This window comes from Triturus cristatus, chromosome 4_2 (genome assembly GCF_964204655.1).
Source record: "Triturus cristatus chromosome 4_2, aTriCri1.1, whole genome shotgun sequence".
NCBI classification, from domain to species: Eukaryota; Metazoa; Chordata; class Amphibia; order Caudata; family Salamandridae; genus Triturus; species Triturus cristatus.
Genome location: NC_140586.1, coordinates 309,728,510 through 309,742,931, shown reverse-complemented (window position 1 = coordinate 309,742,931; position 14,422 = coordinate 309,728,510). Strand labels below are relative to the sequence as shown.

General features: G+C 43.9%; 1 protein-coding gene across 1 annotated transcript in view; it reads left to right on the top strand.

Moving 5' to 3' along the window:
• The window catches only part of PRDX6 (peroxiredoxin 6), a 105,096-nt gene extending 91,101 nt beyond the window's left edge, over positions 1-13,995 (top strand). Inside the window, exon 5 of the mRNA XM_085601636.1 lies at positions 13,065-13,995. Within this exon, the coding sequence (XP_085457762.1) occupies positions 13,065-13,196 (132 nt within the window). The 3' untranslated portion in view covers positions 13,197-13,995. The remainder of the gene's footprint in view (positions 1-13,064) is intronic.
• The last annotated feature ends 427 nt before the right edge of the window (positions 13,996-14,422 follow it).

Sequence of the window (14,422 nt, the reverse complement as noted above, 5' to 3'; positions counted from 1 at the left end):
TAACATCTTATGAGCATTACTGCCCATGGGAACAAGATATGAAAATAAAGTTTGAGATGCCTGAACTCAGAATGTTAAGATTCATCTTTTAGTGAGGGTGATTTTTACATTCTGGGTTTGAAAATACCACTTTTAGAAAGTAGTTATTTTCTTGCCTAAGCATCCAGTGTGCCTCTGCTAGCTTGAGTATTGACGGGGTGAGGGTTTAGGTGTGTCCTGACCTACCAGGGCTGGGCTGAATAGACCTGGGCTACATTCAGAGTGGGGTGAGGAGATTTCTTTCAAACCTGAATGGGCCTGGTTTGCCAAGGACTTTTGCCACCTCCTGCCAGGAAGCTGCACCAGAGGACAGAACTGGTTTTGACTGGGCAAAGAGCTTCTCTCCCACAGAACAAAGGATTTTGTGTTGTAAAAAGAGGGACCCAGAACACAGACTTTTAGATCACTTCTGGATATCCAGTGGGACCTTTGCCAAGGAGAAGAGCTGGAGAAACTGAGGAGTACTGCCCCTTTGCTGTTTGCTGTCTGGGGTTGGCCTGCAGTGGCTGTTTCTGCCAAGGAAAGGACAAGGTCTTTGCTTTGTCCCCTGCTTGAGGAAGATCTCAAAGGGCTTGAAATAGAACTTACCTCCTGGTCTGAAGTCTCAGGGACCCAAAGACTTCATCACCAGTTCCCCTGAACTTTCTTGCTGGGAGTTCTGACCTGCTAAGAGATGCCTGCTGCTGCTTTGGACCTCTGGAGGCTGTTTTGCCGCTGGGAGCTGGAAAAGTAATGCAACTTTGAGAAGCGCGACGCATTCGTTTGGCGCATCGCCAAAGAAATTGATGCAACGCCTGCCTGCTTGAGAAATCGCTTCAAGTGCACCGATCTACAAATTCTGAGATCACTGCACCAATTCTGACAGGCCCTGCTGTGCGGCTGCAAGAACCAACGTACTGTGGGACTGCGGCTGAAGAGAACGCAGTGTCCCCATATCACGAACCAATGTATCCCCGATCCTCTCGCATCGCATCTGGGCACCTCTCCAGCAAGAACACTGGTGTTGCAGTAAGAAACCGACCCATCTCCCCTTCAGTAAGGAACTGACACATCACTGCCCCTGCCTGGCAATAAGGAACCATCTCATCCCCTTCTGTGGGCCTAAGGAACAGACTCATCCCCTTCACTGCGACAGTTTGTGCGCGGACGCATCAAAGGTACTATGTGTGAAGTGTCACATCTGCTTTGACTAGAACTATTTTTACCTTTCATAAGTCCTATTTTGGTTACTGTATAGAATATTTGTTGTTTTTGGTCTTGTTTGGTTTAGATAAAGATTACTTATTTCTAAACTGGTGTGGTCCACTTTGTAGTGTTATCACTGTATGACTGTTCACAAATACTTTATACACTGCCTCTGAGATCAACCTGCCTGCTCGTGCCAAGCCACCAAGGCGGTGAGCAGGGGATATTTTAGAAGTGTATCCCCCTTACCCTTACTAGAAAGAAGGGTCCCTACTTGGACAAAGGGGCAAACCATTGCCAGCCAGACACCCCATTGCTAACAGGGGACCTAATATTTATCCCCAAAATATCAGGGGATGACATATATAATAATTTTTTAGCAATGCAGTGAAGAGATATTTACCTAAATAAACAATCAGTGCTGGCTATTAGTGTCCGTGCAATAAATGTACCCTACTCTATGAACTGAAGACGTGGCCAAAGATTCCTGAATCAAAGCAATATGGAATGTGCCCATGAAATTATTCCATGCTAGGTCAGTGACTTTACGACATACGCCAGCAGTATTCAATGAAAGGGTACAGATATTAGGAACACATGTAGTCGTCATAAACAGTCTGTATTGGGCAGTGGAATAACAAAAGAAGTATTTGTGGAGTTGGCTCGCTAAATCAGGGTTTGTGATGCTGGCAATCCCAGATAAATGCAGACTTCATATCTTTTAGTGGGTTGCTAGACTGAGACTTGGGACCTGGTAAGCTTGTTCACACAACTAAATGTCCTTCGTCAAAGTATGTTGTAGAAGATTGTGGGCAGTCAGGTGGAAAGTTAGATGGAGGGTGTGGGGAAACACATTTTTCACATCTGGATGTCCCACAACAGCAAGTGTACTAGAGGGCTGGCAAAGGTCGCATGTGATGTATTGATGAATGTCATGAACTCAATGGTAGAACATGAGATGGGTCTAGCATAAAGGTTCGCCAAGAATTGGTGGATAAGTTCTGGTTTGATGTAATCTAAAGAGTTGGAGTTTTGCGTGATACGTTGTGCAAAAAATGTCAGAATGGATAAGAGACAACCCCTCAAACCTAATCCGGTGGATGACCTTATTGGTCAGGGAATTTGTGTTCTCTCAAGCCTTTTTCCTAGGGTTAGGAACATTCACCATATATAGTGAAACCCTTCCTTCTATACAAAATGGGATTATTGAAGAAAGCCGAACGCTGGCAAATCTTCTCAGATCTACATAAATGTCCCTGAGGGTTTGCCTGACTTTGGCCAACATAAAGACGGACCTGCTCAAGGACTTAAAACATACTGTCACGCACATGGACGCTTCATCATCCCCCTCCAGGAGCCCCACCCTTATGCTCACCAAAGTTCAGCCTCAAAAATAACGCCTCCTGGTCCTCTAATATATACAGCGAAGAAGCTGTATTCAAAATGCTCATGGCTGTGAATCCTTCCAACCACTTCAGACCCTCTTCCCACAAACTTCATAAGACTTCATTCTAGTGTTACTGCCTCTATGGACCCAAATTATAAATGCCTCTCCTGGGAATCGTCCATGAAATCCTTAAATCTGGGCAGGTATCCCCGATCTTAAAGAAGCCAACGGTTGACCCCTCGGACTTAATTACCGCCCAATATCCAACATCCCTACTCTGGTCAAACTCTTAGAAAAATGTGTTCACATACAGCTTGGCAACCATATAGAGCATTTGAACCTTCTCAACCAATACCAATCCAGCTTCCGCGCAGGGCGTGGTACTTAATCAGCCATGACTCACATAATAGATGACACAGTAAAAATCCTTGACCAAAACAAGGCCTGTTTGCTAATCTTGCTTTCTTGTCTTTGACATTTGACACTGTCAAACACGACAACTTGCTAGACCTCCTGAAACACAGAATGGGATTATCTGGATCCGTTCTAAATTGGTTCACCTGTCCTTCAAACTAGATCGCAAAGATTCAAGGCTGATTTATCTTTGTCCAAGCCTGTCCCAGTCCCTTTAAGAGTCCCGCAGGGATCATCCCTCTCCTACACTTCAATATATTCATGGAACAGCTCACCGAAATTCTCATCTCCACTAACTTACATTATAATACGTACGCAGATGATACACACCTATATTTAAAGATCCACTCACTAGAGGACATCAAATCTCAACTTAACGTTACAAAAAACTCAGACCTGGCTGGCCGAAAACCATCAAACGAAATACCCTCAAAACCGAATTCCTCCTAATTGCTCCTCCCACCCCTAAGCAACCATTATTCAAGATTGGCTGAAACACCTAACGGCACTAAACTGCCAACCTCTTATTGACTCGGCGGAATCGCTGGCAATTGCGCTTGACAGATCTAAATATGCAGAAACACATTAGCGCCACAACAAGAGGAGTAAACTTTCAGATGAACACCTTGAACTAAAACCCTTCCTGCCCGCAAATGACTCTAAATTGGCAGTTAAAACGCTAGTAATCCCAAGAGTGGAATATTAGTCTCCCTTTGCTGGCTCACCAGATAGACAACGTCCCCTCTAAGAGCTCCAATCAATGCAGCAACTAGACTCCTCACAGGCTCCAAAAGAAACTGTCGCATCTCCCCTGACCTCGGATCCCTTAACTGGCTACCTTTCGAGACCAGAATTCATCTAAAAATCGCACGTATGACACACAAGGCCACACATCACAACACTTATCTGGCACATAAATTGGTGCCTTCTTGTGGCAACAGATCCTCCAAGAGCTCCAGTAACCTTCTACTGAAACCACAACGATTCGCCAAGAAAACCTACAAGCAGACTTTCTCTGGGATGGCTCCCAGGATTTGGAATGCACTGCCCCTAGAAACTATACTGAATCCCTCTACTGCATCTTTCGAAAAGAAGTGAAATCCCTTCTCGTATCTAAATTCACATGATCCATGTATATAACTTGTTATACGATGCTTGATTTGTATTGGACATAATTTTTTATTTTTCAATGCTTGTTTTGTTTCATACATTTACCCTGTAAAGTGCTCTGATAACTGCAAGGGTCATGTTCGCGCTATTTAAAACCTTCAAAATAAAGGGTGCCTATTCACTGGCCATTTGTGATGTTTAATGCTATTGCCATTGGGAGCGATAGGAAATATATTAGTTACTTCCTTTCGTATCACAATTGAATTGGTTAGTAGGTGGCAGAAACTCAATGGATTGTGCAGCAGGGCTTGAATATTTGCTGGTTAGAGGCACTGAGCCATTGGTCATGGTAAACTGCTCCTCTTGGGTTTTCGAAGCACAATAGCACGCCCAAAAAGGAAGGTCCCTTAATAAAAGGTCCTGCACCTTCAGGGTCAATTGTGCAACTACAGATTTGAGCTGCTGTATCGTCTTTAAGTATTTGGGTGGCATAAGGATTTTTTTTATAAAGGGCATCTATTTGTAGACTAATTCTTGGGTAGGGAGAGTGTAGTTTGTGAGTTCGCTTTCTGTTTGTCCACATGATCCTCTAGCACTTACCACCTATTGCTACAAGGAAAAAGTGGTTTAAGTGTTTTGTTTTCTATGTGGGCATTAGTCTTGGGAGGGAGAGATTAATCTAGGTTCTATAAAATGGTTAGGGCTTGGAAGGCTGAGTAAGTTGAGTGGGCATAGAAGGTGGAGTGTATTTTTTGATTTTAGTAAAAAAGTGGGTTATTTTGCATGCAGCTGTGATGCCCTTCTAGGTCTTACCATTGAGTAATTCAACCTCTTTGTATAGATTGTCTCGATGGTACAGTTCAGCTCCATGTCTCGTTTTATTTTTTTTTAAGTTTGAGATCCAGGAAGGACTGCCTTTCTCTTCCCCCATAAGTACTGTAAACAAGAGCTTAAGGGTAAATATACACTAAACACAAGTACTTCAAAATTATATTAAACAAACTGTGAAAGCAAGAAATTTTAAACCAAAATTTGTCCAACCATAATTCGGCCGATATGCTGTCCTTGGATTTCTAGGGAAATGTTCCTAGCAAAAAACACCACCTAATTGATGCCCAAGTTAAGAGAAAGGGGAGCCTCAAAACAGAGGGGTGGTCGAACCTCCCGGTGAAGACTGGCCCAGGTGTGCCCTGCACAACTGTGATCATGGTGGCACAACGTTGCGCTCTGGGGGTCTGCCCCCCCCCCCCCCCCCCCCCCCCCCCCCCCCCCCCCATGTTAGCGACTCAGTCACACTGAATTGTGGGACATGGAGTTCGTTCGTTCAGTCAAAGGTGTCATGTGCAGTGAGGATCGTGGTGGCGGCTAATTAGCACTGAGAATCTGGCTGCTTTCCCCCATTAGCACCACAATGGTGCAGTGATGTGGGGCCTTGAAAAATGCCCTCGCCCCCCCACCCCCCCTGCAGTTAAACGGGTCAAACATTTACCTAGATTTACTTGGTTTAGTTGGCGTGATTTTTCCAAATGTTGAGCATGTGGTCCACCTTTTTCAAAGTTTGACACTCACTTCAGTCTTTGGGTCCCCTGTACATCTTAACTTCTGTTAAGACTTGCCGGAAAAGCAGGCTGCACATCTGTGGCACCTCGAGGCATCTCATGTGGCAAACTTACTGCAGAAGATTTGTTAAAGACTACTCTAGCGGCGCTTACCTCGCCACGCTGGCCAGAGGATCCTTTCTGTTTGTAGTCTTTACAACCACCCTTGTGGCCTTTTCAAAGCCAGCCTCCTACTTCTGTTTCCCACCAAACCAGCATTTAATTTACACTTTTTCAGGGCTCTCCACACAGGCCGGTATGAGGGGCTCCCCTGGAGCAGCTTCCACAGGCTTTTTTTAAAAAAAATTTTTTTTAATTTTTTTATGAACGATCTGTCTCCTTCCCTGCTCTGTGAGCGCCCTCCCTTCTCTTTCTCCCCCCCCCCCTCTCCTTTCTCTCTGTGGCTGTTTGTGAGAACACAAGTATTCATCCATTAAAGGCTCTTCCAGGGATTCAACTGCCTCCCTCCAAGCATTATATCCATTAGTTTGTTGATTCAGTTGCCACCCTAAGTGCAATGGGTATGCCCAGACAGGGTCCCGTGCTCACTGTGCAACTAGAATCCAGCCAGAACCTGGCTGTGCACTTAATTGGTTTGAAACTGATTGTGGGTTGCTTGTTCTGGCTCAGGGAGGACCTGGCCTGGCAGTTTGGGCTGGACTGTTCCGATTGGAGTTGGGTCAAGGCTGATTAGCAGATGTTGGAGTCCAAATTTATGTGGCGGGGGGTGAAAATGATTGTTTGGGGTATGGCCCCCAAGAGATTTCCAGTGGCTGGGATATTCAAACATTTTATCCATCACCTTGTTGCATTTATCCAAGTCGAGGTAAAAAAATTGCTGTAATTGAGAGACCGTATGCTATTGTACGGAGTCTAGATTGTAGGATGCTGCTTGGTTATGTGGATATGGCTGCAGCTTTCAGCACTGTGGATCACTTGGGTTGAATAAGAGATGCACAGCCAGGCCAAAAAAAAATCAAATGATTGTAGACTTCTTATGAACAAAGGAACAATTTTGTCTTCAGGCCCTTACTTGATCAGGAACTTAAACTCTCATTTAGAGCTGCACAGAGCTACACTCTGCCAGTTCTCTTTGATATCTTCTGATCCAACTGTTTAACATCTTTAAGAATAGTTAAGTGAGGGGGGGTAGAGCCTTACACATTTGTAGAAAATTCCTTCAGGGTGTCACCAGTGCAGAGGTTTTCATCTTGGTACCAAAGTGAGAGCTAATTTTCGATCATGCCCTGTTAGACCTGCCACCATTGATGGTCTTCCCCAAGCATTTTGTTTTTCACGTCCCCATTGTGCTTTCTTTTTGTTGGCCTTGGTGACCAGAGCCCTTTACCACTGCTAATCAGTGCTAAAGTGCATGTGCTTCTTCCCTAAATGTGTGTAATTGGTGTACACCTGATTGACAAATGTAATTTACCTGTAAGTCCCTTGTTCTGTGTTATACCATATACCTAGGGCCTGTAGATGAAATGCTATGTGTGGGCTGCAGCACTGATTGTGCCACCCACAGAAGTAGCCTTTCAAACCTGTCGGGCCTGCCACTGCAGTGCCTTTGTAGTTTACTGCCACTTTGACGTGGCATTTAAATGTAAACTACTTGCCAAGCCTGAAGGTTCCCTTTTTATTACATATATCACCCCTAAGGTAGGCCCTAGGTAGCCCTAAGGGCAGGGTGCTATGTAAGTAAAAGGTAGGACATGTACTTTTGTGGCTTGCCTGTCCTGGTATTTAGTTTTTCACTGCTGTGGGACCTACCTCACTCATAAGTTAGCATTGACCATTCCCTTAAGCGGTAATTCCTGATGTAGCCTTTTCATATTTTATATATTTGCATTGGTAATGATGGATCCATCCTGTTGGTGCAATTGGATTTAACCTTACTGTTTTAGAAATGCCACTTTCAGAAAATGGATGTTTCTCTGCTCTTATTGCGGTGTGTGCCTGACAGCGTGTCTCCAATAAATTTCTGGCTTAGGCTGGGTAACAGCTACATTTGTGTATTGCCTCTATACAGCCACAAAACGGGACACTACTGCATATGCATTCTGACTAACCTTCCTGGGCTGGGAGTAGCTCCCATTCCACTTGAATAGTAGTGTCCTGCCCACACACAGTGCTGATAACCTCCCACAGATAGCCTTGCAGACAGGACTGGGTTGAAAGGGACCCTTGAGTGCTTCAGAGGGTCCTTTGAAGTCACCCCCCTACATTGAAGGCACTTTTGGGTACAAGTACTGGGTCTCAGACCCTTGTGGGACTTGTAACCAAACACTGCTAGCTCTACATCTGCACTTTGCCGTAAGGACTGCAGCGCTGCCAGGAGGGACTGCCACGTTGCTAACCACTTTGGTGTGTTGGGCTGCTATGTGCTGTGCTGCAGGAGGGACTGACACTGATCTGCCTTGTATACTGGCCTGCCTGCTACCTCTTTGCTGTTCTAAATACTCTTGTTGTCCAAGGGCTTGCAGGCTTGCCCCCCCCCCCCCTCTTTACGTAGCCTCAGGGCCATAAAAGACTTTAAATTCCCCCGACAGGCTCTACAACAGTTGAGCACTCCGCTCTGACCTGCATCTACTGACTACAAGGAATCCGTGCAGTTTTTTTTCTTCAGTATGCCCAGACGTTGGCTCCCATGCTTTCGATGCAGTGGAATAAAGCTCTCCTGGCTGAAGAGGGGTGAAATCCCAAAACCAGTCCTAGGATGCTTGTTTCTAGTCCAGGGAGGACCTGGCTTGGCAGTTTGGGCTGGACTGTTCTCATAAGGCACAGGGTTAAGACTGATTTGCATATGGCTGGGTTCAAACTGGAATGGCATGGTGAGCACAAAACGATGGATTTAGGACCAGATCTCTGTACTGGGGTGAATGCATGACGATTGTTCTGCATTCTGTCCATCTGTTTTTGCAGTTTTGCCAGCCAGCAGCGGAACTCTTGCCATTCGAATTCTCCACCCCGCTCACTGCAGCTGTAGCGCTTTTCACCATGGCTCCACCTCGTTGCCCTGGTGACTAGAGTTGTGTCCTACAGTGCAAGGCTAAACTGTCTCTGCACACCAGAGCCTCTCGGTGCTCCCTGCTTCAACCACCACTGCTACAGTTATCCAAATCAGCTGACTATGCATGCCTCACTTATGTGGCCTGCCGACTACCCCCGCACCAGACTCCTGGATTGACCCAGCCGTTTTGGGCTCCTGTATCTTGACACCACTTAAAGGTACTGTTTTGGCAACTAGCGCTTCCTCAATGCTCCTCTGCATTAGAGCATGGCCTGAGTGGCCCACTAACACCCCCTCTCCTCCAGTGCATTCGGGCTTTGGGAGGGGGGGGGGGGCATTATGATACTGGGCAGTAGGCTCCGTGGAGGGCCCCCAATTAAGAATGCTATTGAAAACTTCATCCATCGTGACCACATACGAACAGTGAAATATGGGGAGATCCCTGAGCATTGTATTTTGCTCTTATGACAGATATCCTGAAAAGTGTACCTTTCATTTTTATTGTCTATTGCACAAATACTTTACCCATTGCCTCTTTTAGGTTAGCCTGACTGCTCTCTGCCAAGATATCAGAGGGTGAGCACAGACTATCTTTTAGCATGTACTAGCATCTCATGACTACAGGGAGTAGTTCTGCCTGGCTTAAGTGTATACCTCAGCCTACCACAAATTCAATTTCTAACATGCCAAATCCCTGAGATCTTCAAAAAGGTTGCAGGCTCTTCTACAGTGGAAAACGGAGGCTTTATCTTTTATGCTGGTACAGGGATGTGGAATTCCTACAGCCCGACGCCCGGGACATATTGTTTGGGGTCAAGGGCAACAAGTTTTCATGTGTATTTTGTCCTTGGGACAAGTAGGCCCAACCCCCTACATCACAAACCCTTTGGCTGCCAGTTTACAGTACCACATTATGGATCAGGGAAAGACATTGCCTGCAGTTAAGGTAATATTTGTGTCCATGTGTTAATGCTGTTGAAGCCTGTATTTATGGTTCATTAATGGAAAACCTTCATTATTAGGGTGAGCGCTCCAAATAAAAGTTGTAAGCTCAGACTGCACTACTGACCGTGGTTCCAGTATAAAAATGTGTACACACGTTTTCAATGTTTAGCAATACGAGGCTATGTATAATGCTCCCAGAATGATCTCTGATTAGATGCAAATATTTCCAGACGCTTGAAAACAAGATTGATGATTCTTTGCTTTCAAAATAAAATGTTCACAAAAAATGCACAAATATTTCGTTAAACTACTGTAAACCTTTAGGTAACATTTCTTTTCAGCATCATTTAGTAAAATGTGTTGATGTATGCTAGTATTTCCCAAACATATTCATAATGGAAAATCAGTGTAACCAGTTTTAATAAGATTATGGGAAACATAAAAATAAACAAGCATTGGTAAAGCCAGTAGGTCTGAAATTGTTGGTCAGCCTTTTGGTTATGTCAATGTGTGACTTGTTTGGCATGTTTTTGTAAAATGTATTGGTGTGGGAGTTGCTGGGCCCTCATCACTGTAACAAACATTGGCAAAAGCAAAAATTGTTTTGGTTTCAAGAAGCACACATTGCCACAGTAGGTCCTGGCACTGAGCAAAACAACTGTTTCGATATGTTCCTTCTGAAAGAACAGAATGCTATCACTTGCAGTGAAGCTAGCAGATAGAGACCTAATTAGGGGCTCAATTATTCAATAAAGTCTCAAAAGTGCACTCATGTATTTGCATTAAGTGCAGATATACGGCTTTCATGAGTTCACAAGACTTTACAGAAGCAGGCCAAGGAATAGTACTCGGAGAAAATATTTGTGAACTGCATTTTAGCATGAGCAAATATGCAGGTGTAGATTTGCTCATGAGAAAATTTGAGTGTTTGCAAGTTCACTTTCCCACCCTTGAAGTTTTATGTTTGCCATTGTCAGGAGTACATTTCCAAACTTTCTCAGTATTGTGCTCTAAGTTTAGAGAAGAGTTGCTGAAAACCCTTAAAACATGCAAGTTAGTAGGTTTGCACTGACTCAAAAAGGGAATTCCAACCCTGGAAATGTTACTTACTATTATCTTCAGCCCCAGTATGTAGAGCAACATAAGGGAATTGCTAGTATTCAAACCCTACTTTTGTATAAGACCTGGCATATTCATATTCAGAGACACTATTTCAGAGCTTTTATATAATGAGATTGCTGCCATAATTTGTCGCCGCATTGCATGGCCCAAAAGGGACAAGTGGATTTTGTTACCGTACAAGTAGATTTATGAAGCAACCTGCCCCATGGACAAGTAGATATTTTACTAAATTCCACAACCCTGTGCTATTGTCCTTTGATTTATAGAAAACTTGCTATCCCTAACAAGACATTAAAGCACTTTGAGGAGAGTCACACACTGCTCTGTAACGCAAAGTGAGGGTGGGGGGGGTGCGCAACTCATTGGTTATTAGTTACTGTTGTATATTTTTGGTTATTGGGTTAGTCTTGCACCCTGAGGAAACATTTTTTCCAGTGGTGTATTAAGGTAATAGGAGTTTGTGACTGAGTGAGTTCAAGTGGAAAAATTAGATGTAAATCAGGTAAGTTATTTTGACAGCGGAAGTAGAGGTTACACAGGAACATTAGTGATTTATGGGAGTGAGATGATTAGATAGCCTGGAAAAGGCTAGTGACTGTAGGAATGGTTCTTTAGGGGAGTTAATGATTTGTAGGAAGAGGCATGTTTCGTTTACTGAAGTATAGTAGAGACTAAGGTATCTGGCTTGTGACTGAGTCGGATACAGTTGGAAGCACTAAGGCGGAGTATGAGATGATCATTCAAAAAAGGTACAAGAGCAAATCATACCTAGCTATAAATAAAGGTCCATTTTCAACCCGGGAATTTTTGGCATATGGTAAGGGTAAAATAATGGGATGGGCTGCAATCTAGGGAAGAATAACGAGTAGAAAGCAGTGTTGAAACTTGATTACTTGTGGACAGGTGGTGATTATGTTGTCTTTAGTTTGACTGAGGGTTTTGATAGTCTGTATTTATAGATCTGGTATATTGAGATATTTGACTCTACATCATATTAAACAAGCATTGGCATAGCCAATAGGTCTCGCCTTTTGGAGGTGTAGGTAGTTTTGCTAAATATGAGGACTCCATAAGTAATTGCTAATTGTCCTGTAAATGAAAAATAAGTACCCATTTGTAGCAGTTTACTGTTTTGGTGTAGTTGAAGGCCTATTAAAGGGAGTGATGCAGTTTCTGAAAATACTGACACAAACCACCATGCATGCTGCAGGGGTGTAGAGTTTAATAAAATATCTACTTGTCCATGCCCCCCCCCCCCCCCGAGGGGGGGGGGGGCATTCACTTGTCTTTTGCATTTTTGTGGAAATACAATAGATTGCAAACTCTTAAGAACACATTCTCCTTAAATACCTATCCATGGAAGTTTGTCTGTTAGTAGAGATACCTCGCCTTTCTAAAGTAAATGGTTTTCATTCAACCTATGTATGTATGGAAGGATAATCAGTTGAGTCACTGGTGTATTGATAGTCTTGCACTCTCCCTTTCTTAAGACTGATCCGCCTTCTCCTATTGCAGTGTCTAGCAGGCACATTTTATATAGGTGAAAAGACCTAGCCCCTACTGCCAAGGTGTTAATAGTTAATCCTCAGTCAGCAGCACTGTCACCAACTGATTCATTGCTCCCCACCCCCCTTCCCCTCCACCCCCCCCCCCCCCAGCAAAGGACTGAGTGAGATGTGAAGTACCCACAGGAGGGTCCCAATGGTGTAGATTGCAACGAATCAGGCTTAAATTAAAGTGTAAGAATCACAGCTGTGGGATTTAAGTTAGTCTTAACCCTAGATTCCGCTGACTGATTCTTGGAATTGTGACATTGGTAAAAGTAATGTAGTGAATCTAGTATTTTGTGGCTCTTAAAAGTCTTTAAAGGTGCAGTACTTGTTAGGAAGTGTATTGGTGTTAGTCTGCCTCTGCAGAGTTTAAATGACTTCTGTCCTGGAAGTAGTTGGTTCTCACCCACTATACCACCATTTTAACACAGAAGTGGAGGAACCTAGTACTTTAGTACCTCATAGGGCTCCTTGGTGCCAACCCTGGTCTTCAATGTCTGTGCTAACTCCTCACTACATCTAGGTTTTAAGATGCAAGGCTGGGGCAGTGCCTGTTCCAGTCTCAACACCTTAGCAATCTGTGCACTAACGCACATCAGTCTACTAGAACTTAATTAGCAACTTTTTATTGTACAATCCTGTTAATAGTCTCTCCAGTTGTCATTTTGCAATGAAGTTGAATGTGGCCTTACTTTGTCTTTCAGTCTGGTGATCGCGTGATGGTACCTCCAACCATGTCCGAGGAAGATGCTAGCAAGAAATTCCCCTGTGGAGTCTTTACCAAAGAACTTCCTTCTTGCAAGAAATACCTGCGTTACACTGCTCATCCAAAGTAATAGACCAGAATTGGAAGAACCTGTAGGCACCAGTTGCAAGGCATGGATTCACGAACCATGGATTGAGTGTTCTATCTGAAACACATTAACATTCTGCAGCCCACCATCATATTTTTTTTTTCTCTTGGGAAGGGGGGTGGTTTATGTAATTTTTGTTAATGTGACGTGGACTGTCACAAAGAGGAACATTGAATTGGGCTGATTAGTGTAAGTCACCAGGGAGCATATGTCTTTGAAGGAGAGTGATTTTGTGGGTGTGAGGAGTGTTTGGGGACAGGGTGCCATCTTGCAAGTTCTACAGCTGCTTTCGATTGGTGGTAAAGCACTTAACACTATGAAAAATAAACTCCAACAGGAAGTGGCTAGATTTTTTGACCAACTTTTTACAGAATTTCTACCCCCATTCTTTCTAAACATTTGCATACAAGATGTGCCACTTTTAGCTCTCCCTGCTCCTCTCCAGTGACAATCCTAAATAGCAGCTGAGTATTTCCTTCATGGACACCTCAAGCATAGCCCACTGGGTATCCTTGAAGCCTTTAGAAATGTGCAAGTTGTTCTATAACCAGGAAAAACTTTGCTCTGACAATTTTAAAACGTGGCATTAGTTGCCTAGCTTGCCACAAGAACTGCAACTTTGAGCAATATGATAGGCTGTGGCATTACAATTGTTTCCAGTTCAGATGTGCATTATGTTTGAGTTTTTTTGTCCAGAGGGAGTGCTGGTGGGTTAGCCACAATGTAAATGTGTCCTAAAATCGATGAATAAAATATACCTCAATAAAAAATGTATCCTACATGGAAGTTTTATTTTTTTCTTCTTCTCACTTCCACTTCCCCTTCATGAGCTAGTTGGTTACATTTGGTATCGCCTTACCTAGTAGACTCTAGCTAGCCGCAGATTCCTTACCTTCGAATATTCCCCAAGCTTCATATAGGAACTGGAAACTCTTGGGGAGCAGTACCCCTGCAGGGTGGTAGGTGACAAAGTTTGGCTCGGAGTGGCGTCGTCTGCATCAGAAGTGATGTGTTCTGTGCCTATATAGGCACCACCCCAACGTGCTGACGTCAGTTTCTTCGACTTTGCACACTAAGTGCAGAGCCACGAGAAACACTGACCACTGGTGTACGAAGCTAGGGCCCTTGGAGTTAAGCCTTGAAACTATACATTTGGTCACTGAGCAGGCAGGATGGGAAGTGCTGTAAAGCTGCACTGAATAGATGCT